General features: G+C 35.7%; 1 protein-coding gene across 7 annotated transcripts in view; it reads left to right on the forward strand.

Moving 5' to 3' along the window:
• Positions 1 to 1,057: 1,057 nt before the first annotated feature.
• The window catches only part of YTHDC1 (YTH N6-methyladenosine RNA binding protein C1), a 56,442-nt gene continuing 30,473 nt past the window's right edge, over positions 1,058 to 27,026 (forward strand). For 5 of the 7 annotated variants that reach the window (XR_010409412.1, XR_010409411.1, XR_010409413.1 and 2 more), the window contains exons 1-10: positions 1,058 to 1,456; positions 11,398 to 11,499; positions 11,861 to 12,189; positions 12,309 to 12,741; positions 17,439 to 17,528; positions 18,000 to 18,053; positions 18,623 to 18,717; positions 20,205 to 20,313; positions 20,396 to 20,513; positions 26,615 to 26,699. Coding sequence is in view for 4 of the 7 variants with exons in the window: in XM_045881064.2 (XP_045737020.2) it covers positions 1,429 to 1,456; positions 11,398 to 11,499; positions 11,861 to 12,189; positions 12,309 to 12,741; positions 17,439 to 17,528; positions 18,000 to 18,053; positions 18,623 to 18,717; positions 20,205 to 20,313; positions 20,396 to 20,513; positions 26,615 to 26,699 (1,443 nt within the window). In the remaining 3 variants the exon portion in view is untranslated. The remainder of the gene's footprint in view (positions 1,457 to 11,397; positions 11,500 to 11,860; positions 12,190 to 12,308; positions 12,742 to 17,438; positions 17,529 to 17,999; positions 18,054 to 18,622; positions 18,718 to 20,204; positions 20,314 to 20,395; positions 20,514 to 26,614; positions 26,700 to 27,026) is intronic. The other 2 variants (XM_045881066.2, XM_045881067.2) reach the window with 1 other exon arrangement.

The following is a 27,026-nucleotide window of genomic DNA, read 5'->3' on the forward strand; positions in this document are numbered from 1 at the left end:
TAATTTTCAGCTGTTACTATTACACACGAATTTTCTGTTAACTTATTTCTTCCATATATTATACTGGAAAATTCCTTAAAGGCAGAAATACTGTTCTGTGTACTCTTCATTCCTAAGCATCTGATACATAGCTGGGTTTTATATTACCAGTTTTTCCTTCCTCTTTTTCCTGCAGGCCCTCCTTAAACTCTTTCCACAGATTTTAGCTTGGTCTCAAGTTGTTACAATGGCCAGCACACTCTATACTATTTGTCTTTCTTTGAACATGCTTAGTTTGTTTTTATATAACAATGTTACCTTTTCTTCCCTTCAAAATTTCCTTCCCTTTTAAACTCAGTTATGGAACAGTGAAGCAAAATGACATTTTCATTCCTTTGTTGGACAATGAACTTTCTGAAAGTTTCCTTGCAGATTTTATCATATCATGTAGTTAGGTAATTTTTGGTCACTTCTGTAGTTTCAATTTCTCAATACTTTGTTTAAATCAACTCTGTACCCCAGCGCCTCGATAAATGTTTAAATCAAATTTGCTACTATATGAATTACAAAGCTATACTAAAATACAATAGAACTAATTTCCCCAATTAACAACAAAACTAGTAGGCTTTTGTGACAAGCGAGCGGGGTGCATCCTGCGCTGCCTTTGGCTAAGCCTAGGGCACCAACTTAGAAAGTGTTATCTGGCAACCAGAGAACAAAGTGGCGACTGCAAAGGACCGGCCCAGACTTATCCTAAATCTCTGGTTTCCAGAATTGGATCAGAAGTTCCGCGGAACAACCGGAAGCATTTTTGCGCTGAGTGAGGTCCGTCAGTAGGCTTTTCAGGTGAGAAAACGGCGACACCTGGGTGTACGCACCGCTGCGGACGGCCAATAAGCTATAACTCCGGCGACCCAATCACTGAAAACGAGACTCAAGCCGGGGACATCCGGGCTGTGGGAGACGGAGCGACGTGCAAACGTTATCACGTTTCCCGCTTCCCCGCCCCTCTCCGCACTGTGACGCTCCCAGGGAGGAACGAAGCGTAAACAGCGCAGGGCATTTTGGGAGCGGGATTGTTTCGCGCAGGAAGCAGGCTCCATTTTAGCGCCGCCCGCCGTCGCCATCTGTTTCCCTTCCCTCCCCCTTACCCCCTCCCGTCCCCAAACCCCATCGAGAAGGCTGGGCCTGGGGCGCTAGAGGTTGGAGTAAAAGGAGAAAAGGGAGAAAGGGAAGAAGCGGGAAGAAAAAGGGTGAGTCGAGAACGGTGAGCGGTAGAGGCCAAGGTGCGAAGCGCGCAGCCCAGCGGCCGGACTGACGGACGTGCCCGTGCTACGGCTGCCGCGGCTGCGGCGCCCGCGCGAGTCGCGTCGAAGCGGCGGCGGCGGCGGCGGCGGCGGCAGCAGCAGCAGCAGCAGCAGCAGCACCAGCGGAAACAGGAGGGGAGCAATGGCGGCCGACAGCCGGGAGGAGAAAGGTTAGTGCGGAGAAAGGTGACGGGTGGAGGCGACGCTCTGTAGTGGGTCGATGGAGCCGTGGTCGTCGTTGCGGAGTGGGGGTTGGGGAGGTTAGCTTGTCCCGCGCGGAGCCGATCCTTCCCACCTGAGACACTTGGACTCCCTGGAAGAACCCAGGCCTGCCCTTGGTCTTCGATCTCCGTTTGACCTAGCACTTCATCTCGCCTAGGGTTGGTTTTCGTGTGTGTGTTTGTTTTTGTTTTTTTAATCCTATTCCCCTCTTCACTTTCCGTTTAGCAGTCCTGGGCGCGGCTTAGAGGGCCTGTGCTGAGTGGCAGGCCCTTAGGTTTATTTCCTGGTAGGATTATGCGGATGTAATGCGTATTTTCAGAACAACTCTTTCTCTCAGGCAAAATTTCGAAAATCCTTAATGCCACGATCAAAACGATGGCAGTCTAGTAAGTGCCCATATTTAAGAAGTTGTACAGGTGGATTAGTAATGTCGAGAAATATCTACAAGTAATTTATGGCTCTTCCTGTTAAATAGGCAAAGTGGCAAGAATTGTCCATTTAATTCCTCGAATACTTATTTTGGAAAACATGATGTATGAAGAGATATTTACATGATACAGGGTTGGCAAAAATAATCCTGGCCACTATTCTGATAGAAACACATTGTGCTAGCATCCAAAGGGTACAACCGGGAGCAAACGGATGTAATTTAGAGAGAGCTGGGGGAATAATATTACAGTGAGATACAGGAGAACTGATGTTGGCAGAATGGAATGTCATGTCTTTTGAAATACCGACCTCCCAGGCCCTACAGATATTAATGAATATCCTGGATCAGTACCCGTCTGGAGAGTAGTCTGGATTAGATGCTGCCTTTAGGGTCTTTTCTAACTTTAAGGATTACCATGATAGTTTTGGAAAGGTTATAGTTGATAAAAAATATGGCACAGCTGCTGCCCTGTATCTCATAGATACACTCTTTTGTGTGGCTAGTTAACTTGGGGGTGGGGATTTGTTAAATGGATTCTAAGGTCAAGTTGTATTAGGCCTATGATCTCTTTAATTTTTCTCCTTAAGAGAAAGAAGAGTCTTCATGCTTCAGTAAACTGCTCTAGGATAGGGACAAGCTTGGGAAGTGGTGTGTTTGGGAATATGTTTAAGATATTGCTGCTATGTTAAGGCAATTCAGCGATTAGGTTGTAGTAGTTTAATTTACCTTCCTTAAATCTTAAACCCACCTCACCACCCATTTTGAGAAGTGTGAAAGGGATGTAAACTTCAGGTTACAACATGGTGTTAGTGACAAAAAGAAACTGCTCTTAATTAGTAAAGTCAGTTATTGAAATAGATGATTTTAATCAATAAAAATTAATTCAGTCAACATTTGATTGTATCAGAGTGTAATCTGTGAGCTGTGTGTATGGGAGTGGGTGGTGGTTGTGGTGGGTGAGGTAAACCAAATACAAAATGAGTAAAAGTCCAGTACTTCCCAAGAATTCGTTGTTAAAATGAACATAGTTGTTAAGTCAGTAATAGACACAGTAACATACACTGTGGAAGAAAAGTAGGTTATGTTTTAAAAATTGTTTTAGAAATGGATGTAGTGATGAAAGTGCAGTCCAAATACATAAACTTTATAACTATTCTTAGGGACTTTATAATGCCACCTATTAGCTATACTTAGATTAAGTCGTCCAACTTTTGCAAGATCTCACATTTGTATAGTTTTAAAAAATTAGGGGTGCCTGGGTGGCTCAGTTGGTTAAGCGACTGCCTTCGGCTCAGGTCATGATCCTGGAGTCCCGGGATCGAGTCCCGCATCGGGCTCCCTGCTGGCAGGGAGTCTGCTTCTCTCTCTGACCCTCCCCCCTCTCATGCTTGCTCTCTCTCTCTCTCTCTCTCTCATTCTCTCTTTCTCACATAAATAAAATCTTTAAAAAAAAATTAACTTAATATCTGTAGTTGAATTTATCTCTATTTTAAAACCTCTGATGTAAGTGCTTATTTTCATAGTTTAGATCAAAGATTGTCTCTAGGTTACTGGGAAAGCTGGCAAATACAAACCTACTGGAATTGCTTATGGTGTAATGAGAAGATTTCTAGAATAATTCATTTTGCCAGTAAGGAAACTGAGGTCCAGGGTGTCTCACTTACTTGATCATTGTCACTCAGCTAGAATAATAACCAGAATTAGAATACCTAATTCCCTCTTCCTTCTCATACTTCAACAAGGAAAAGTGGGAAGTGAAATACTTATTACTTATCTTATATGAAACATTATGAAATTTTAAAGTTAAGCCCTGTAAGAATCTTAGACTTGTCACAGGCCTTAAATGATTTCATGAATGATACAGAATCTTGTTAAGAAATGAGTTTAAATTGCAGAAATCTGCTGTTAGTCACAGAACAGTTAAAAGACTTGGTTATAGAGTCCTTGGATTTTTGGGCTTTGCATATTAACTGTATAATAAACATTAACTTCTATAATGCTTCTATAATACCCATACTTAGAAGCTGAAGCCTGTGTAAATTGCCAACTCCCTCTCATTCCTATGGTGTTTTATGTCCAAAAAGTGGATTTAAAAGATACTGCACTGTTGGTGGTGTTAACTGTTAGTTTTTCTATATGAGGAATACATATCTTTTCTATTTTAAACACCTTGTATTCATTTTATTTCTTAAGCTCTTATGAAGTTCTCTCCGAAAAACAGTGTGAAAGTTTAATATATCCAAAATGAGGGTAATGAGTTAACCACTTTAATAAGTAATATGTTTTCTGCATTTCCAGACTGAAAGCTCCATCAGGGCCAGGAGTCTGTCTCTCTTGTTCACCAGGTTCTTGGTGAACAGTTAATCATGACTCAGAGCCTTGAATAAATGACTTCAAGGTTGGACTTCAGTGGTAACTCATTATGAGACATTTGCTATTGCTGTCAAAGCTAAGGGTTTTCTCAGTTTAAATTGTATGTGTACACACACAATCATATAGGCAGGTACATATGAATATGTTCACACAGTTATAGATACATAAACACATATTATATGTACATGGTATAGCCCTCACTATAGTAAGTCCTTAGAAAAAGGTTGACTTCCTTGGTCCACTTTAATTAGGACTTTAGAAAGCAATAGAGTATGTATTTGATATTCCAGTGTATTTGTTTTACCCGTAATAGAAATAGGATAAAAAATTCAAAATGCTCTCCTTAGACTTCAAATTGTATGCTTATTGGAGAGCAGCAAATTTGTGTGGGATGGGATACGCAAGTTTCTACGCTTCATTTAGTGGAATGACAGTTTTGAATGACAAACAGTAACTGAGACTGGTCTAGTGTAAAATGTAACAAGGGGAGTTTCCAGGAATTCTTTCTTCTTGTCAAAGTCCATTAAGATTATATTAAATGAAATAAAATAAAAAAATGTACTTTGGTGTTCTGTGTTGTAAAACAAGAACGTGTGGTATATTTAACTGCCGGGTTGTCTTTGTTTAAATATTCTAGGTCTTAGTTTGTTGCTGGACCCTCAAATAATACTTTGTATCTCCTGACCCAGAAGCTTTTGGGTCCTAAACAATGCACTGTGTCTCAGAGAAAGGTTAATTTTCTACACTGATACCCTGGGAGTGGCCTTCCTGGGCCAGGAATTTCAAGATTAAAGCATAATTCTGGTGTAGTGCAAAGAGCACTAAATTTGGATTCATAGTTGTGAGATTTTAGTTAAGTCACTTCAGTTCTGTAGGCTTCATTCTGGGATTCTTGAACCTGGTGGTTCAAGTACTTTGAAACCTAGTTAGATTTCCAGTTTCCCATGATTATCTAAAACAAACAAAAATCCCCCAATAGAACAATAAAAAACAGCCTTGTTACTCCTAACATCTTGACATTTTTTGAACAGGCTTTCTAAAGACAGTGATTCTTTTTATTTTCTTGTTTTGCTTCCTGTACCCCTGGATCCGTACCTTTATTTCAAAACTCAGTTTGCTAATAGTTTGCGATGATAAATAAGATTGTGGCTAGCTTGCATCAGTGATGATAGTGAAGTCCATCTACATCTTGTATTGTGAAAACAAAACATTCACAGATAGCACTTCCACAGAGTAGTCACGCTGGCAACAACCTGCATTTTTGTTCTGTTTTTGAGGCAGTGTTTAATAAGTCAATTGCAAATGAAAATCTGAATTTGGGAATCCTTTTGAAACTTTGGAAGATTGGACAACATGGTGCTTGAGTTTTGTTAAGGCAGTTAATCCACTAGAGGTGTGTAGGATTGTCCTCTTTAACCATTTCTACTCTTTCACAAAGTATCATGCATACCAAATTTATTTGCAGCTATTTAACGTTGTTATTCAGGAGTTACAGGCTTACATGCATACTAGGGTCAGACAGATAAAGTACTTGTTTAATAGTTAATAGGTATTAGGTTAAAAAAAAAAAGTAAACGAGCAAGCATGGTCTGTGTGCAGGCGGTATTCGTAAATACACATGTTTACCAGGCATAAACCCAGATTGTCTCTTGCAAAACCATGACATATATTACCTTTTCTGTCTCAGGACTGCTCCTTTTGGTTGCTTTCAGGTGAGAATCTGGTTCCTTAAAGACCAAATCGTCCTTTTAAAAAATGCAAGGTGTGCATTTTTGTATTAAATCCTTGGAGTTTTAACAACAGTGTCCAAGAGCTAGATTCATACTATAAATTGTTAGTGTATAACTTTTGGATGAATTTGAATGTTAGCTGTAAATAGAAACACTGTTTAATGAATAATTTTGTGTTTCATTTGAGCTAATTCATTGTGACAATTCATTTTGTTGTGGCATCTTAAACAGTTGAGTCTTTAAAATAATTTTCAAAAAATACTGTTTTTTTTTTTTTTTTTTTAAGATTTTATTTGAGAGAGAGAGAGATCATGAACAGGGGACAGAGGAGAGGGAGAAGCAGACTCCCCGCTGAGCAGGGAGCCTGATGTAGGACTTGATCCCAGGACCCTGGGATCATGACCTGAGCTGAAGGCAGGCACGTAACCGACTTACTGAGCCACCCAGGTGCCCCAATATTGTATCCGTTGTAAAGACTTATCCAAAAACTATGTGAAGTGCTTTATCTTATAGAAATATTATGCTAGAGTTATTTTTGTAGTACATGAATTGTATGTTCATAGAATTCTTCTTAATCTGGCACTTGCTAACCTTTGCTGTTTTACTGTTTAACATTCTTAGGTTGGGGTGCTGCTGTCAAGCTGCTATGAAGGAATTGAATATTTAAAATATACAGAATAATAATGAATATTAAAATATACAGTGTATATTTTAGGACAAAGTGATTTAAAACTCTTAAAAATTAAGTTTATTTAAAAAAATAAAATAAGAATTAAATTTATTAAGTTATTTTAAAGAAGGTCACTCTAGAAAACTAATGGGTGTTATTTTATCTCTTAAAGAGAATTATTTTTCTTTTTCCAGAAGGGATATATATGCCAATGATGATTAGTCTTCAGCAGCAGTAGCTTCTGAGAATATTAAAATAATATTTACTTTCTTTATAATTCATTCTGGGTTGAAAAAGTGGATTGAAATATGTACAAAGTGTACTTTTTCTAGCCAATGAAAGAAGTGGTCAGAGAAAGAGCTTAAGTTAGCTTTATAACCCAATACTGTTAACTTTCTCATTTTAAAACCGTATTTTCGTTTTTAAAAATACACCTTACGTTTGTAATTAAAATCCTTAAGTTTAAACAAAACTAAGTAGATGGTGATAGCTTTGAAAACACCTACCAAGTATTTGACACTTCTCCATCATTTAGGTAGAGTCTGTGTCTCCTCTGTTTGAACCTGAGTAGACTTTTGTGATTGCCTCTGAATTAAATACTGAACCGAGCTTCTGCCTGGCCTTTTCTCTTTTGGGATGTTCATATTTAGAGCCCTAAACCACCATGTAAAAAGTCTGCCTACCCTGAAGCTGCCATGGTAGAGCATGACCACAGAAAGAAATGCCCTAGAAGCCTCAGCTGTTTTGAGTCTTTCTGGTGTAGATGTCAGCTAGACATGTGAATGAACAAGCCTTCAGGTGATTCTAGCCCTACCCACCATCTGACTGCAGCCACATGAGACACCTTAGTTGAGTCCCAGAACCATAAGCAATAATAATAAATGATTGTATTGTTTTAGCCACTAAGTTTTGGGATGGCATGTTACATAGCAATAGATAATTAGAACATGTATATATTTGTTAAAAAAAAATTCTTTTGTGTGTTCTGGACCAGATTTTGTGTATAATGTATCCTGGTCATTAACACAAGGTTTGTGGCAAGCAGGGTTTATTAGAATTTGATAGTGATAAAGGAAAGGTTAAAAACTCAAGAGATTCAAATAACTGTGCTCCTGTTCCTTTCCCCAAACACTGATCTTTTTATTCTAAATGCCTCTTACCAGAAGTGAAGAAACTGGAGCTCAGACTGGGACCTTTCTGAAGATAACCTAGCTCTTAAATGATAACCTGGATTTTCTTCCAAATCCAGATCTTCTGTATATTATATTACAGTAAATATATAAGGGGTTTCAGTAATGGAGAAAAGTAATTTAAAATGTCACTTATATTAGGGGTTGGAAAAACCCACAAGGGTTTGTCACATGTTGTTCTTTGCACCCCCCCACCCCCAAACACAACCTTTAAGATGCAGAAGCCATTCTTATCTTGCTGGTCAAATAAGCCATAGGCTGAATTTATTCTGCAGATCTTCATTTGTCAGTATTGTGATAAAACACAGGTATTGATGTCATGAAATATAATATGGATAAAAATGTAGACCATCAAGTGAGGATGTAGTGTTTGATCTTAAATTTCAAGATGCTATAATGTCAGTTACACAGAGCTTTCTGGTGCATTAATTTGAAATTAATCTAGTGCACATGACTTTTTAATAATAATTTGCTTTTTTGTTTGTTTATACTTTGTTTAAAGGTTTTTCTAATGTTCCCCATCTAATTTAACTCTAGATTTAGAAAACCTGAACTGTAGGCTTGTACCCATCTGTTTCTAGACACATGAATTTGGTCACCTTGTACTTTTGAGCTCCTGTTTCTTTATCTGTGAGGTAATGGATGATAAAACATACTTTAGGTGTTTTATGTATGTATATAATATATGTGAAAGTGGTAAAATGTTTAAAAAAAGTAAGCATTGGTTAATATTTATTGTCTTAAAAATTTATGGCTGCTTTTTAAAACTGCAGTCTCTGCATTTGACAAATAAAATTATTTGTTAAGGCTTTTTTAAACAATATTCTTTTTTTAAAATAGGGAAACCATGATTCAAACGTGCCTGAAATTTAAATTGATTTAAATTAACCTGCACAAATCCTTCATTCTGTGTTAGATTTAGCACATATAAAGTGTATAATTTCATGTAAATATTCAGGCTTTTGGGTTGATATTCCTAATATAGAGCTAGTGATTTCATGAAAAGATTTGTGTAGCACTATGTTTACATAATTGCCTATTTCATCCTGATAGGGTTTTTTTGTTTGTTTTTGGTTCAGAAATGTTGTTGATTCTTGTGAAGATCTGTTAGATACACTTTTTTTTTTTTTAAGATTTTATTTATTTGACAGAGACAGACACAGTGAGAGAGGGAACACAAGCAGGGGGAGTGGGAGAGGGAGAAGGAGGCTTCCCGCTGAGCAGGGAGCCCGATGTGGGGCTCGGGCTCGAACCCTGAGCCGAAGACAGACGCTTAACGACTGAGCCACCCAGGTGCCCCTGTTGGATACACTTTTTTTACTGACTAGAGAACTATAAGTAAAAATAAAAACAATTCATATAGTATATATATTCATTTTAGAAAAACAGTAAAGTGCCCTCTTACCACCAAAGAAGTCAATTGTTATGCCATTCCAGCATATGTAGTTTTTGATTTTTTTTTTTTTAATTTTGTTTGTTTATTTGAGACCGAGATAGCGTGCATGCTTTGTGGGGGAGGAGCAGAAGGAGAGAAATTTCAAGCACACTCCCCGCTTAGCTCTGAGCCCAACATAGGGCTCAATCCCATGACCCATGAGATCATGACCTGAGCTGAAACCAAGTGGGACTCTCAAAGAACTGAGCCACTCAGGTGCCCCTAGATGTTTAAGCAGCAACTGTCTAACAAGACACTGAGGAAGATGTGTTCTTAAATAGCAACTGTGTCTGACTCCAAATACTGAGATGTTACTTTTTCTGTATCCTATCTGACTTTCTTATACCTACATTAAGTATTTTAGTTCTCTTCAGTCACTGATTTCTGTCACCCTTTGGAGATATTTTAGTTTCATTTATCCTGTTTATAGACCTCAGGTCAGGTTAATTATTACCCTTGCTATAATTTTTAATGGGCTTTGCTTTTTGGTTGGAGCCATAAAATAAAATGTCCTATCTCATCAGTGTTCATGACTTTGTATTTCCTTCCCTTTACCACACTTTAAATTTGGAAAGATATTTTTGGCACCAGAATACTTAGTATTCAAAGCATTTATCATTAGCTTTAGTGTATTATTTAAAAATAATATTTTTTTTAAAAAAGATTTTATTTATTTGAGAAGAGTGAGCAAGAGAACATGAGCAGGGCCTGAGGGAGAAGGGAGAAGCAGACTGCCTGCTGAACAGAGAGCACAACATGGGGCTCTATCCCAGGACCCTGGAATCATGACCTGAGCCTAAGGCAGACGCCTAACTGAGCCACCCAGGCGCCCGTATAAAAGAAATCAGCTTTTAAAGTAGTAAATATTTGCATGTATTTCTAGGGTTTATTTTGTCCTATTGGAAATGGCGGGGGTAGGGATGCAGTGAGAAAACTGAGTTACAGGTTTTCACGATCATTCAGTATGTCAATTATAGTCAACAGTTCACTTGCCTTAACAAGTTAACATGTTTCATAGTTTATACTAGTAGTCTGAAATGTTTCTGATTGTGTAGCACAGAAGTTCCTTTTTTTTCTTTTAATGTTATTTTTGACATTTTTTTGACAGAATAGCTATAGGAATAGTACAAAAAAATTTTTTACCTTTCAACCACATTCCACAAATGTTAACTTTTTACCACATTGTTTTTCTTGAGGACGTATGCATATGCAGACACACTTTTTTTTCCTGAACCGTTTGTCAGTTGCAGACATGATACTTCTTTGTCCTTAAATAGTTAAGTATCTATTTCTTAAGAATTAGGACTTTTACTTATTGATAGTACTATCAAAATTCAGGAAATTAACAGTGATATTTAATCTACAGACCTTATTATAATTTCACTAGCTTCCCGGTTATGTGCCTTATTCAGTTATCATGTCTTTTTATTCTCATTTAATCTGGAGTAATTTCTTACTGTTTGTAGTTCATGACCCTTCATTTCGGTTTATTTGATGTTTTCTCACATATAGGTTCAGAGTCTGAATTTTGCATAGGAGTATCACAGAATTGTTGTGCCTCATTGCCAGGTGGTCTTTGATATTGATTTGACTCACTGTGGTTAAGTTGGAATCTGTCATGTTTCTCCACTGTAAAATTATTTTTTTTCTTGGTAATCAGTAAGTATCTTGAGGATTACACAATCCTTGGTAAGTGTGTGTTTATGTTAACACACGTGTATTTCTGTACTTATTTTTTGTGCACATTTTAAAGCAGTTAGAAAAATTAGAAATTAGAAAATGAGCTACAGATACAGAAATTCTTAACATTTTCTTTTTGTACTCCAGGATATCCTTTCATACCCTATGGGGTGGGTATATACTACTCCTGGCTTTGTAGACCAGAGGTCTGTGTCATGTCCTTTACTTTGTATGGTTTTATAAAATTAGTCTTGTGTATTGATCCTGAAATAAAATGTCTTTGAGGGTTATGTTTTCATATTTATGTAGACCCAATGTAGTAGTTCAAGATAAATGCTAATGGTAATGATTTTTCCCTATTTTTAATTTTCTTGCTTTCAGATGGAGAACTAAATGTACTAGATGATATTTTGACTGAAGTACCAGAACAGGATGATGAACTGTATAATCCAGAGAGTGAACAAGATAAAAACGAGAAAAAGGGTATGTAATATTTTTAATTTTCTAAAAAATAAGTTTAGAGATTTAATTTATTAAGAAAGTGACTTTGTTTTTGTTCTTATTACTTGAGTCCGTTAACACCAAAAGTACAATCATAACAAACTGTACCCAATTCTATGTGAATAAAAGTGATCTATTTTTTTTTCAGTTGTGTGAAATGTCTCATACATGAATTTATTCCAAAATTTGCAAGCTTTGTTTTTTTATGATTAACATTTCAGAAGATATTTTAAAGAAATGAGCCTTTTTTCCCTCTTTGATACATATTATTTGTTAATCTTTGGTGAAACAAATAGAATGCCTAAAATATATTTATATGCTTTCTTTACATTGTATTTTTAAGGATCAAAAAGAAAAAGCGACCGAATGGAATCTACTGACATCAAGCGACAAAAGCCTTCTGTTCATTCAAGACAGTTGATTTCTAAGCCACTGAGCTCATCTGTTAGCAATAACAAAAGAATAGTTAGTACTAAAGGAAAGTCAGTTGCAGAGTATAAAAATGAGGAATATCAAAGATCTGAAAGAAGCAAGCGTCTAGAAGCTGATCGGAAGATTCGTTTGTCAAGCAGTGCTTCTAGAGAACCTTATAAGAGTCAACCTGAAAAAACTTGTCTCCGGAAAAGGGACCCTGATAGGAGGACCAAATCCCCTATGCCAGATGGTTCTGAGGTAGTAAATGTTATTGCAGATGTAAAACAAAGCAATTCTTTTTGAGGCTTTAGAACTATTTATTCACTCTGACCTTGTCTGTTATATGACTGCTGATTCCCTTTTTCTTTAAACATCAGAGAATTGGGCTTGAAGTGGATAGACGTGCAAGCAGATCCAGCCAATCTTCTAAGGAAGAAGTGAACTCTGAAGAATATGGCTCTGACCATGAGACTGGCAGCAGTGGTTCTTCCGATGAGCAAGGCAACAATACTGAGAATGAAGAGGAAGGGGTGGAAGATGTGGAGGAAGATGAAGAGGTAGAAGAAGATGCAGAGGAAGATGAAGAAGTGGATGAAGATGGAGAAGAGGAGGAGGAGGAAGAGGAAGAAGAGGAAGAGGAGGAGGAGGAAGAGGAGGAGGAGGAGGAGGAAGAATATGAACAGGATGAGAGAGACCAGAAGGAAGAGGGAAATGATTATGATACTCGAAGTGAAGCTAGCGACTCTGATTCTGAATCCGTTTCTTTCACAGATGGATCTGTCAGATCTGGTTCAGGCACAGATGGATCAGGTACTACTTTTTGTATTTATAAGTTTGTTTGTTTGTTTGTTTTTTTAAAACCTTATTTTATTTCTGAACATGTTTAAATTGAATTACAAAATATTTTGAGATGGGGATGTTAATAAGGTTGTCTTGGGATTTTTTTTTTGTAATTATATACTTTTGAGTAATAGTAAATGTGTTTCCCAGCTTCAAATTGATTGTGTTCTAAATGAATACAAGTCTGTTTATTTCTCTATATGGAAATGTATTTCAGGTTTTAATGTTATAAATTCTTAGATTTTCATGCTAGTCAACAGCTTATTTAAACACTGATTCTGATGTACTTGAAGTATATTGATATGGAACCTGTCTACTAGTTATTACAGTAATTCCATGTTAAATGTCTCTAGATTTCTATCATATGGTAATAGAAATTTTAACTTTTTTGGAGGGAGTACACAGTGTTTTTCCAATTCTGTACTTGTGGGTTGACACACTTGGGCGGGATCTCCCAAAGGCTGGGTGTAAAAGTACAAGAGGTGGAAAATAAGAGTTTAAGATTTTTGTGGGGAGATTGTTTAAGAGCTGTCTTGGTCATTCCTTCAGTACTACAAGTCCTACCACTTTATCACTATCTGATCTACGAGATGTAAATATAGGAATGGTAGGTAGTTGCAGTCACTAGGCTAAGGCAGGTGGGACCCTCTTTTGAGGGGAAATTCAGAGCGTACAACAAGGAGAGGTCACGGTACTTAAGAGATCCCTTGCCATTTTATGATGGTTATGCATACTGTCATAGCTGTCTTATGTCCGGATGCAGCCAGATCTGCTGTGTATTCTAAATGAACTAAAAGTTGGAATAGTAAGAAAAATTTTATTGTTTTGTTATATAGGATCTTTACAACTTCATTATTATAAAATTTTATCATTTTATAGTACATTGTTGGTATATCATTTTAAAAGTACATCGTTAGTCATATTCTTAAAATTGTATAGGTGATAAATCCAATGGCCAGCTATTTTCTATTTTTTAGAGATTGGTAACTGAAGTGCTTTCAACCTTTTGCTCATTGGAGTTCTAGTTTTGGGAGTTTAGAGAGGATTTTAAAGGGGGATAAAGAGTTAAACTGAGTAGATGAGTAGTTGAGTTTGATATAAAACTTGGTGGAATATTTTTTAAGATTTTATTTATTTGAGAGAGAAATCAAGAGAAAGCACAAGCAAGGGGTGGGAGCAGAGGGAGAGGGAGAAGCAGGCTCCCTCTGAATAGGGAGCCTAATGTCGGGCTCAATCCCAGGACCCTGGGATCCTGACCCAATCCGAAGGCAGAGGCTTAACCGACTGAGCTACCCAGGCGCCCCAAACTTTGTGGAATCTTTAATTGTACTTTCCCATTGTACTTTTTGCAAACTGATGGGATTATATATCTTTTATAATTTAGTAATGGATAGAGAACAAAAGGTGCACTGACAATATGAATGAATGTTCACTTACTGTGATGAATGTGTGAAACATCCATGTAGGGTAGGGGATATTTTATTTTAGGAATCTTCTTTTTGGTATCTATGTTAGGAACAATATTTGTCCTATTTAAGTCAAACAAGGGAGACTTATTTGAATGGGTAGGACTTAAAATAATCTGCATTTTTAACAAGCTCCTAGATGATGCTGATACTGTAGCAAGGTACTTGATAATACTTTATATTTTTGTGGATAAGGCATTTCAGATTAAATGGTAGCCAATAGTTTCATGAGCCTTGATATCAGCTGTTTATTGAAGAATTTGTTGTTTTAAAAGAGATACCTGGAATTCTTACTTTGCTTATTAAAAGAAACTGGATTTTCCTTGGAAGATCCTTTTATGTGGAACATGTTTTAGAGACTGTGTTTAGTGTGCAGGAAATTATTATTTTTAATCATGGAGTAGTTTTTCATAAAAATGTTTGAAAGAAAAATGGGAGTGGATTTGGAACTCCTTAATTAGGAGATGTCTTTTTTTTTTTTTTTAAAGATTTGTTTATTTTGAGAGAGAATGCGCAAGCACGTGCGGGGTCGGGGGGGGGGGGGGTAGAGGGAGAGTCACCAGCGGACTCCCTGCTGAGTGTGGAGCTCGATGTAGGGCTAGATCTCATGACCCTGAGATCATGACCTCAGCTGCAGTCAAGAGTTGGACGCCTAACCAAATGAGCCACCCAGTCGCCCCAGGAGATGTCTATTTTTAAACAGAAGAGATCACAGTTTAGTTTCTGTGTTACGAATTTTCTAGCTTCTAGTTTATTTTATTTTTTTTTTCTTTCAGAATTTTCAGTAACATATATAAAAGTGGCACACTTTGGTAGTCATTAAAAGTTTATATGTTAGATGACTTTCATTGTTCTTTCAACCTGAGACTAATGAGGAGATCATAAACTTAAGAACAGTAGGAGTTATTTATTTAAAAAAAAAAAAAGATGAAAAATCCTTGGAGATTTCTAATGGTATTTATTTTAAAAGTTAAGGAAGTTTTCTCTTAAAAAAAAACAAACGGGCAGGATCTTAACTTTGCTTTTTTTTTTCTGTATCATGTTAGTGAGAGATCCTTTTAGTACTTTATAAAATATTGTTTTTAATTATCAACCAAAGGTGTATTATTAGTGTTCAATTCGTAATGCTTGGACTCCTACATGTTCAGAGAGAAAAAATGATAAAGATGCTAGAATTTTAAATATAATTTATATATAAAATAAACTTAACAAGATTTTATTTTTAATCTCTTTGAATGTCATATTCATTGAATTACTGAATTGGGTTTCTGTTCAGTGCTAAGCACTATATAGGAATGTGTAGTCAGTGAACAAAACACATGTATGAGAAAGAGATTTAGGATTTTACAAAACTTCCTGTTTCTTATCTGTTTGGGTGAGGTTTTTCAGTCATTTTATATTAAAAAGCTTCAGTCTGTTCACTTGAAGTCTTACAGTTGGCCCTGAGGGAAAGGATTCCTGAATCTTTTGAAAGTTTGTGGGTGCCTGGGTGGCTCAGTTGGTTAAGTGTCTGCCTTCAGCTCAGGTCATGATCTCAGGGTCCTGGGACGGAGGCCTGTGTCCGGCCCCCTGCTCAGCAGGGAGTCTGCTTGTTCCTCTCCCTCTGATCTCTCTTGCTCTTGCTCTCTCAAATAAATAAATAAAATCTTAAAAAAAAAAAAAAAAAAAAAAAAAAACTTTTGAAAGTTCAGGTATCATTCAAAGCAAGTGAGCCCGGAAATAAATGCTTTTCTGGAAATAAATATATAGCTAGTTATTTGAGATATCATGATGCCCCCATGGTTGCTTGCTTTAAATGGGCTTGGCTTTGTAATTGTGCCAGTATGTGTTTTCCTGCTCTGCTCTTTCAGCCCTGTGTTAGGAAAATCATTGTCACTTACAAGCTTCTTGTTACATCTATTTGGAGAGACAGCAGTACATGATAAAGGGAAAGATGCTTAAACTAAATGAAAAGGAACTTAGAATGTCCTTGGAATTTTCCATCTTCAAACTGGTTAGACCTGGAATCCCCATTCAGGAGTAGTAGTAGTAAAATATCTTTTCTATTTGCTCAATAAGAAGAGAACTCAGGGCTTGTACTTTCAAGTTAGAGGACTTGCATTTGATACTGGGTTCTGCCATCCAGGAACTGTGGGACATTGGCCAAGTTGCCTAACCACTCCTCTTTTCAGTAAATGAGAATAATGGCTTTAAGTATTTCATGAGCTTGTTAGGAGGATTAGGGGAATAATTTAGCTAAATCTTTTTAAATAGGTAACTGTTTATAGTCATATAATGGAAAATTATATGCAGGACCGTTTTTTTTGTTAGCCTTCTATTTTTATAAAAGTAAATGTGTGCATATTCTTTCCATACTTATTCCTCCTTATCTTCTAGCTGAAAAGTAAAGGAACTTACAATGGTATAATTAAAATACCAATAAACAGAGACAGGAGAGCCTAATCCATTTTAGGTGTTTGTTTATATGCTTATAAAGTTCCAAATTAAGCTTGAAATTGTTCTTAAATAACAGGTAATGCAAAACCTCTTCTGTCCACCGAAGATTCTCAGCTTTTTAGTAGAAATACATAGGCTGTTGATAACATTTTAGGAATAAATTTTAAATTGAATTTGAAAACAACAGCAGTAATCCAAGAGGGATATGGTCACGAAGAATGGAATTGAAGACACAAAAGCAGTGGCAACCAGAAGAGGAATCACTAACTTACTATAGTGTATTATTATTACTATTTTTTTTTTTTTAAAGCTTTGGGTTCTGGGGTTTGTCAGACATCTAAGAATCAGTTGGAATTGTAATGAAGAATGATAGTATACTTTTTAGAGAGAGGATTTAGAACAGTGGTACCTGGTACAGAGAAAGAAACACAGTATATTTGACTGAAATAAAAGATGTGTTTGCTTTGCAGATTTTTCCCTCTTTTTGAAAATTTTAAGACTACCTTTATGTAGAGGATAAGTAGTTCTCAGTTACATGGTCATGTGTTTTTAATTTGAAGTTGGTGGGAGAAGCAATATGTTTCTGTTTTTTGAACAGTGCCTTTGAAATGGAACACCTTCTGAGGAAATTGAGGGGTTAGGGGAGAGATTAGCAATGACTAATACTTAAGGATTGTGCAAAAACCAGGCACATGATATATTCTTGTTCGAGTACCTGTACCTATATTGTAATGTTTTTAAAAATCTTGTTTGAATTCTTTTTAGATGAGAAAAAGAAGGAAAGGAAGAGAGCTAGAGGCATCTCTCCAATTGTTTTTGATAGAAGTGGAAGCTCTGCATCAGAGTCATATGCAGGTATCCTCATTTTACTTTTATTTGTGATCATATCTGACTGATTTTAATGTAATTTGCTGTAGAAAGTGTGGAGGCTGTAGTTTAGTGTGAACTTGTTGATGTTCATTAGTATTGATTTTTGGCATGTTCAGTGTAATAATTCTAGAGGAAACTAAGCTTTTTCTTATTATTTTAATCCTGTTCTGTTACTGCTTAAGTGGAATTTCACTTTTTTTTTCCTTGGAAGATGATGATTCAGTGACTAGTTTTCTGAGTGGGAAACTGTTCAAATATACATATTTTAAAAAAAATCCAAACAACCCAAAAAACAAAAACACTCGTACACATTGAGAAGTATTTTTTTGTGTGTGTGTGGGTGCGCCAGGAAGAATAATTTGTCTTGAATGAGAACTTTATGTGACAAGACTGTAGAAATTTTGTCTTATCTCTATTAAAGCTCAATCTGAACAAATGTACTTTGGCTAAATACAGGTTCAGAAAAGAAGCATGAGAAATTATCATCTTCCGTTCGTGCTGTCCGAAAAGGTATCATTTAAATTTGAAATTGTTTTCATTGCATGCTGCATAAAGTCATTATTTTGCCTTATTAGTTCTCCATTAATGGTTGGTTTTAATGTAGTAATGTTCTGATATATTATGTTAAAAGAATTAATAATGTAGTCTTAACAGACAGCTCCACATTTACTTCTTAACTGCATATCTTTTAGAACAATAGCAAACATCTTAGGATATTTTATAATTTTGGACACAGTGGATGGTTTATATATATATATTTAATAGCATAATGGTCTATTTAAATGAATAATCTGGTAAAAGAAATCTATAAAATTTATAGCTATTTTCATACTTAAATATGAATCTGATATATCGGAACATCACTAGATTAGGTTTAACTTCTTGCAGAATGCTGGTGTCTTTTCTTAGCTTTGCTTTATTATGTGTTGTGGCTTAGCTTTCCAGGTCGAATGGGTGATGATGAATTTTAAAAGTTTAGCTGGGTTGTGGAGGGCTAATTTCAGTACAGCTTACACCTCTGTGATAATGGCCTCTGGTTAATTGGTTTGGATTTTTTTTTTTTTTTTTTTTTTTTTCAGATCAAACCAGTAAACTCAAATATGTCCTACAGGATGCAAGATTTTTTCTCATAAAGAGTAACAACCATGAGAATGTGTCTCTTGCCAAAGCTAAGGTATTAGCATCAGTTCTGTTGAAACTATCCCAGTCTTGAAAATTTTAAATGGGAAGGTGGACTTGAGTATCTTAGTAGTATACTGTGATTTTCATTAAAACTTTAAAGATCCATAGCCCACTTGCTGTTTAGGATCTGCTTTGTGGCTGGTTAGGCAACCTAGTAGTAATTTCAGTTAGAGTCTTCTAAAGATGCTTTTAGAAGTCAAAATATTTGATATTGAAGAATATGTATGTTTTATACTCTGTACCGTAAGAGAGTATTTTTTTAGATTTTTGTGTTTCTGTATTCAGTTGCTAACTTCCTGTACTAACACTTCTTTAAATGTTTCTGTAATTAACCTTTTTTTTGTTTTATATTGATGCTGGTTTTACACCTTGAGATCTTCTTGAGAAGAAATCATTCTTTTACGGAGAATTTCTTTTAGTTTTAGAAGTAACATCACTTGAATTTAGAAGAAAAGGGAAAGAGCTTAAAGGCCCACCCCAATGCTTTACAAAAATGATATGTCCAGTTGCTGTAGGATGTTGTAAGATACTAATTTTATGTTTATGTTTTTGCTGCAAAAATACATTTGTCACACCATTATAAAATTTTTCTTTTCTTCGTTTAAAATGAGTCATTACAGCTTCTACTGATTGTTAGAAAGTTAATTTTTCTAAACATATTTTTGTCAGTGTTAATATCTTAATATTTCTCACAATAATAATTACCCATCAGACTTTATAAATGGAAGCTATATACCAAGTAACTACATAGTGGAAGTTTATTCTGTTCCTCCGCTAGAGTGAATTTAGGCAGAAGTACATTAAGCACTTAGTATGAATGAGATCTAGTTTGTATGAGCAGAATGAACTGAATTAGAGCTTCTGCCTTTACCATGCTATTTCTTCTGATCTTTTCATGAACAAATAATAGATTAAAATTCTTTAGAGATTAATAACTTTGTTCTGGCTCTGTGTACAACACAGGTCTCTAGTCACACTAATGCATAAACATTTGAACTTAAATAGAAGAAATGAGAAATGCTAGGAACTGGACAAAAATCTTCACTGATGGATTTACTAATACAGTATTTTTTAATTATTTTGGTTAGGCAGTTTTTTAAGGAGAAAAATGCGCTTACCATGATTCATCTGTAAACAACATGTTTTTACCACAGTAAATGGTTGTGATATTAAAATAATTGTAGGTGATTGTTTCTATTATGTAGAATTCTAGCCCATAAGATTTGACACCCCCCCACCCCAAGGTGTTTTCTAGTTGCTTTAATGATTTTGCTTAAGGTTCGGAATTTTCTCCATATTTTTCCTGAGTTTTTAATAAGTTAGTACATTATTTTAACACCTGTTAAATAAGACCTTTATTATAGCTTACTTGAATTTAAAATACAACAGTATCAGTAACCTTGGTCTTTTGCAAATATAATTGCAAAGATAAAAGATTTTCATTAATTTCTGTCTATGATCCTTATATCATTTGTGTAGGGTGTTTGGTCCACGCTGCCTGTAAATGAGAAGAAATTAAATGCTGCATTCAGATCTGCAAGGAGTGTTATATTAATATTTTCTGTCAGAGAGAGTGGAAAATTTCAAGGTAAGAATAAAAATAATTCGGATATATAAAAACATCATTTATATTAGCATCTGTATTTTATATTGTGATTTGATTCCCTTAGGATTTGCAAGACTTTCTTCAGAATCACATCATGGAGGATCTCCTATACATTGGGTGCTGCCGGCAGGAATGAATGCTAAAATGTTGGGAGGAGTTTTTAAAATTGACTGGATTTGCAGGTAAATTATACATTAGTGGAGATAATAAAATTTGCCCTTGTTTTGAATGGGCTACCAGTTGGCAGTAATGTTAAAACTCCACAGTTTAGTTTTACCTTATTCTTTCTGATTATCATTCTTTTTTGTTTGTTTCATTCCTAGGCTGATTTGAATGCAAAAAATTTAGCAGTGTTAAAGTAAAAATATATCAGTATGTTTTGCTTGTCTTGTTCACTGTCTTCATAAATACATGATGTAAAGGGCAAAGGTTTATTTAGTCGAGAGCTTTATGTATTTCATTTGTTCTCTATATTAGTAATACAGTAGTAAGTTTGTCATGAATTAGACAATTGCTTGATATGTTACCTGGATAGATCTGTATTATTTTAGTGACTTAATTATGTCATTTAGTAACTGGAATAGGAAATTAGTAGTCACTCTTTAACTTGGCTAATGTTTTGGAGGTGACTGATTTAGTTGTGAAAAACTATTATTTCTTTTTTTTTTTTTTTTTTTTTTTTTTTTTTTTTTTACTATTTTACTTATTTATTTGACAGAGAGAGAGCAAGAGAGGGGACACAAGCAGGGGGAGTGGGAGAGGGAGAAGCAGGCCTCCCGCTGAGCAGGGAGCCCGATGCGGGGCTCGATCCCAGGACCCTGGGATCATGACCTGAGCCGAAGGCAGACACTCAACGACTGAACCACCCAGGCGCCCCAGCGACTATTATTTCTTAAGGAAGTTAGCATATCATGTTTAGTTGGCATTATGATGTTTTGAACTGATGTGATCAAGATTTAAATTTGTTTATTAGAAAAAGACTCATTTTGAGCACCAAGTTATTACCACTATTTTTATGTTCTTACTGAATGATTGTGCAATGTTAAAAAATGATTAAAGAAGTAAATTTAGGTGATACAGACTTTAACACTTCATGAAATGGTCAGTGTCCTGTGGAGAACTGCAGAATGGGGCAGAAGGCAGAAAGCTTTTATAGGATAAAGAATAAAGAACAAGGAAGAGACAAATAGAAAATGGTTGGATAGGGCTATGTTGTCAACCTTGTTTGGGATAAAAAGCCCATACTGGGGTGGCTTGGTGTTTGGGGATTGGCTGATTGGATATACTGCATTTCTGATCAAGCCAAGCACAGGGATACAAAAGTTAAATCTAAGCTTCAGTCTGTTGGCATGGCACCTTGGGCACGAGCAGTTACATCCTGGACCTAGAAAGTTATTTTAACATAAAAAGCTAATTATTTGAGTGAACTTTATAATGACATGCATACATCTATTGCCTATAAAATTAATTTCAGTAAAAAAAAAATTACCTGAAACAGACCGTATGTATTTTTTGTAAGTTAAAGTTAGCTTAGGTGTTAGATTTTGATGGAGATGGAGAATGAAAAATATTATTCATGTTCTGGAAGACAAACTAGCAGAAGAGCATGGAAACACAAACCATTGGGCTGAGGAGGTGGGAGGGTGGCGGGGGGTATGTGAGTGTGATAGGGAGCCACCTTTTTTTATGAAGCAGGTGATAAAGAGAACAAAAGACAAAGATGAACAATAATATGGGCCAGCCTAAGGAGTTTAAACTTTTACTTTCGGGACAGTGAAAGACTATGAAGATACATGGGCAACTATATAGTTAAAAATAGTGCATTAGGTTGACTGTTGATACTGTTGCAAAAAGCTGTCGGCATGAAAATGTATCATTATTCCTCACACCATCATTACTTTCTATAGGGAAAAATTAGAAGCAAACTAAATTCTTCCATGTAGGAAATTGGTTAAATTTTGGTTTGTCACTTAAATGCAGAATTATCCATGTAATAACATGGAAAAACATAACAAATAAAAAAATTACATAATTATAATGTGGGAATGCAGTGTTAAGACCTTAGGTGATATCCCCCTGCTCCATTGCACCCAGGGTTTTAAAATAATAAATTTATGGCTGTTCAGAAATTAAGGTTGTAATTAAGTTACACTTAAATTATAATCAAATTAAAATTATAAAATTTCAAAATCCAGTGGCACTTTATAGGGAAAACAAGGTGCTTACTATTTTTTAGCAGAGGTAGACTGAGTCATTTATTTGGATGACTATAACTGTAAAGGCCCAAGAAGTTTGTTAGTCTATGGTTTTATGATTAGAAACATCATTGGTGTTACTGGAAAATATTTGGAGATGATGTTGCCCTAGATTAGGAAGCAAATTTTATTTTGAATGTTACTTGTTCTATTAATCTTCATTTCCAAATTGTTGATAAGGAAATTTATTTCAGAAGGTGAGCTTAATTTGTTCATATATTATTGCTTTCCTATTCCTCTTCATTGACTTATTGGCTATTTCATTAACTTGTTTGAAATGCATATACCAACAGAAGAGGTACAAACCCAAAAGTTGATCCTACTAACATTTTGTACAAAATTTTGGGTAGTAAAGTTTCTTTATTGTATTTAAGTTTTAGGTGTACCTGGAAAGAATGTCCTTTTTTTTTTTTTTTAAGATTTATTTGAGTGGCGCCTGGGTGGCTCAGTCGTTAAGCGTCTGCCTTCGGCTCAGGTCATGATCCCAGGGTGCTGGGATCGAGCCCCGCATTGGGCTCCCTGCTCCATGGGAAGCCTGCTTCTCCCCCTCCCACTCTCCCTGCCTGTGTTCCCTCTCTCGCTGTGTCTCTCTCTGTCAAATAAATAAAAATCTTAAAAAAAAAAAAAAAAAAAAAAAAAGATTTATTTGAGAGAGAGAGTGTGCACAAGTGGGGGGGGGGGGAGAGACTCTCAAGTAGACTGTGCGCTGAGCATAGAGGCCGACAAGGGGCTTGATCTCACTACTCTGAGGTCATGACCTGAGCCGAAACCAAGAGTTGGGTGCTTAACTGACTGTTGTGCCACCCCGTGCTCAGAACAAATTTTTTTTTTTTTTTTTAAGATTATTTATTTGAGAGAGGGAGCACACACACATAAGCAGGGGGAGGGAGGGGTAGAGGGAGAGGGAGAAGCAGGGAGCCCAGACACCAGACTTGATCCCAGGACCCTGAGCCAAAGTCAGATGCTTAACCGCCTAGGCGCCCTCTGAAAAAATATTCTTAAATAAAATTATAACTTTAATTTTTTTATATATAGCTTTAATTTTGAAAATACTCATCACTTATGTTCAAGAGTAGTTTTATAATACTTAAGAGTTCTGAGGGGCTTGTAATATTTATTACATTGGTATTTTCCTTGGGGTAAATCTCTTGTACTCTTAAATTTTCATTATAAAATGAGAATTATATTTGACTCAGAGTTAAAAGTATCAAACTTTATAAACAACTAACGCTTTAATTGCTGTAACTGCTATCAGATAAAGTAGTTATGATAGACTTCTTTAAGCACCCTTTGGATTTAATAATAATTAGACAAAAGTATCTTTGGGTGTGGTTCCTAGATTACTTGCATCAGTAGTATCTGATTGTTAAAATGTAGAATCTTGAGACACACCCCAAACCGATGAATTTCTGATGGCTCAGGTATTTTGTTAGACACACTGAAGTTCACAACCACATGATGCATGTTAGCAGATAGGAGAGGAGCCACAAAAAGTGACTTAAGTTGTCACTGGGAGTTAGTTCAAAATAAGGCTATATTCTATGAAATGTCATTCTTCCAGAATTAAATAAACTGATGGTATTTATGGTCACTCATTTAATGACCATTCTAGATAACCCATTTTCTCTTTTCTTTTAGAATTTTTCCATTACTCCTTTTAACTTTTAAGAATCTAATACTATCCAGTACCTAAGAACCTTTGTACAGTTGTATGTTCTTTTGCTAAATTTGCCCCCACTTAACCAGGCTCTTTAAATCAGTGAGTTACTTCCACGTTCTCTAGAGTACTCACAGTAAAGCTAGGGCTTCATCATTACATATGTCTGTTCAAAAGGTAATTTTTAGGATGCTTATTCTGTAGTTGTGATGACCATAGTCCTGCAGTTTCTCTTAATGTATTCTGAGTCCTGTTTTGCCTAGGGACTCAGAGTTCTTGGTTGAGCTTAATTTGTCAACACAGAAAAATACCTCTAGAATCTAGCTAGTTAGAACCAATGCCACCAAAGATTAACCCCAACTGACTCAACCAGCTCAATGTATGGTTTTATTTTGGACCTTCAGTATTCCATTGCTAATATTTAAATAACAGTGATAACTTTACAGTAATAATTTGTAATTTTCCTATATTTTGGTGGCTTGTAGGTTATTCCTTTCCTATAACTGTTTTTTAACTGGCAGTTTAGAGGGATAATCTAAGAAAGTATTAAAGTACAAAGAATTAACTAGAGATTTCCCTCTAGATACTCTAGACTTTGGTATAGGCTTGTTAGTATAGTCTTTTTTTCTTTTAACTTCCGATAGCCTGAAAAGTTTAAAAAAAAAAAAAAAAGCGTGTGTATATATTTTGTGTATGTGTATGTATACATTCTTGAACCACTCTTGATTTGTGAAGTAAGATCAATATTACACTAAGAATTCAAGCTTTTTAGTAATACCTAGTGGGCATTTCCGTTCCTCATAGGCCACTTCCCCTGTATGTTCACATCACCATCACCACAGAGCATGCCACCTGTTACTTTGACTTTAGATACACATTTCTTTTTTTCCAAGGTTTAAGGAAGTTATAAAATTTGAGCATTCTATATTCATCTTTAAGAAAATTCGTGTAAGATTAGAGTAAATGGTTATGTAGCTTATCCACTGGATCAGAGTTATTTGTTTGTGTTTTTTCTTCTCCATTATACCTTTGCACAAGCTCTCTCATTGCTTCAAATGTAACTCTTCCTTAACTCCTAACATTTGGCTTTTCTTGGGTCACTTTTCTTTGAGCATATGGGATATGCTACTTCCAGGAAGCATTTTTTGATTATTTTCTTTCTTTAAAATAGATACGGCCATCCATATTAAAAACAACAAAACTTGTCTATTTGTGGTACCCATTCTTTTACCAAAATAATTGTGTGTGCTTATTTATTCTTTTTTGATAGCTGTGGAAGAAAATTTGTATGTCTTTGGGCTGAGCAGTTTCATGTATCGTAGATGACAATAAATAGTTCCTTAAAGCATTTATTTAATTTGGCATTACTCACTTTATGTACACATAGATAAAACCTTATCAAATGCTGTTAATTTGATTATTCCTTGACAATTAACATGTCATGTTTACATTCAGCATTGTGCTAGGTTGATAAAGAATATAAAAATACAGGATATCTTTTTTATGTTGGTGAGACCAAATTGCCCTGTAGCTCAGAGTTTAGAGCCAGGGTTTGTTGAAGTTATATAGGTACTGCACTGTAATGTAAGTGAAGGGCATAATTAATGTGTGCAGATAGATGAATTTCTAAGTAAATATTCATATTGTCAAGAGCCATTCCATGGGTGGTAGGGAATATTGCCTTATTGAAAGGGGGAGAACTGGGGTGCCTGGGTGGCTCAGTCAGTTAAGTGTCTGCCTTTGGCTGAGGTCATGATCTCTCAGGGTCCTTTGATCGAGCCAGAGTCAGACTCCCTGCTCAGCAGTGTGTCTTCTTATCCCTCTGCTCCACCCCCCCCCCCCATGCTCGAACTCTCTCTCAGATTTATTTAGAAAAAGGGGGCGGTGACATTTGAATCTGGGAGAGCAGCTCTGAACCAAGGATAGAGAACACTTATTTTAATTTAGTATTAACTGATTAAAGTTCAGCTCTTTTGATTAGTTAATAAAAACAATTTTTTGAGTACACAAGCAAGAGATAGCTAAACATTTCATATATCGTTTTGCACACTATTTAGAACAAGTATGAAGTGTAGGTAGTGATACCCTTGTTTATAAGCTGAAGAAACTCGGGCTCAGAGAGAAGTTAAGAGAGAGCTGGGATTTAAACCATGTTCTTAAGCATTATATTAATTAGCTTTTTTTGAGAACACTGGAGAATGTGGAAAGAACACATCTCTAAAGGGGCTCCTTCCCTGGGGAATAAATGCTACTAGTCTAAGTGATTCTTTAAATTTTAGTCACATTTAAATCAAGATTAATTGCTGAAGTGTAGTTTAAGGTCCCTAAAGATTTCTGCAAAAGAATATAATTGACATTACTTTGTATTTAGGCGTGAATTACCCTTCACTAAGTCAGCTCATCTCACCAATCCTTGGAATGAACATAAACCAGTAAAGATTGGACGTGATGGACAGGTTTGTTGTTTTAATTGATTATTTAAGACACACACATTTAATCCTTTTAGATAGTTTTATCGAAGGGCATTTCCAAGCCATTTTTGAAAGAATTCATGTGATAGATTAAGGGAAAATACTCTTACTTGGAATTCATGATTACTGTGATTTTGACCGTTTAGTAAAATCTCCATAAATGTTGAAAGGCATCTTTATATGGTGTTTTCATTAATACAATTAAAAGAAAACTTTTTGAGAGAAATTCTGGTCCTGATTTTAAATTGTTTTTCATTTATTATTACTGCACTCTGCGTTTTCAGAGTGCCATTATAACATTTTCATTCAAGT

This window comes from Mirounga angustirostris, unplaced genomic scaffold (assembly GCF_029215605.1).
Source record: "Mirounga angustirostris isolate CCGP_5_RB_7025 unplaced genomic scaffold, mMirAng1.0.hap1 SCAF_2, whole genome shotgun sequence".
NCBI classification, from domain to species: Eukaryota; Metazoa; Chordata; class Mammalia; order Carnivora; family Phocidae; genus Mirounga; species Mirounga angustirostris.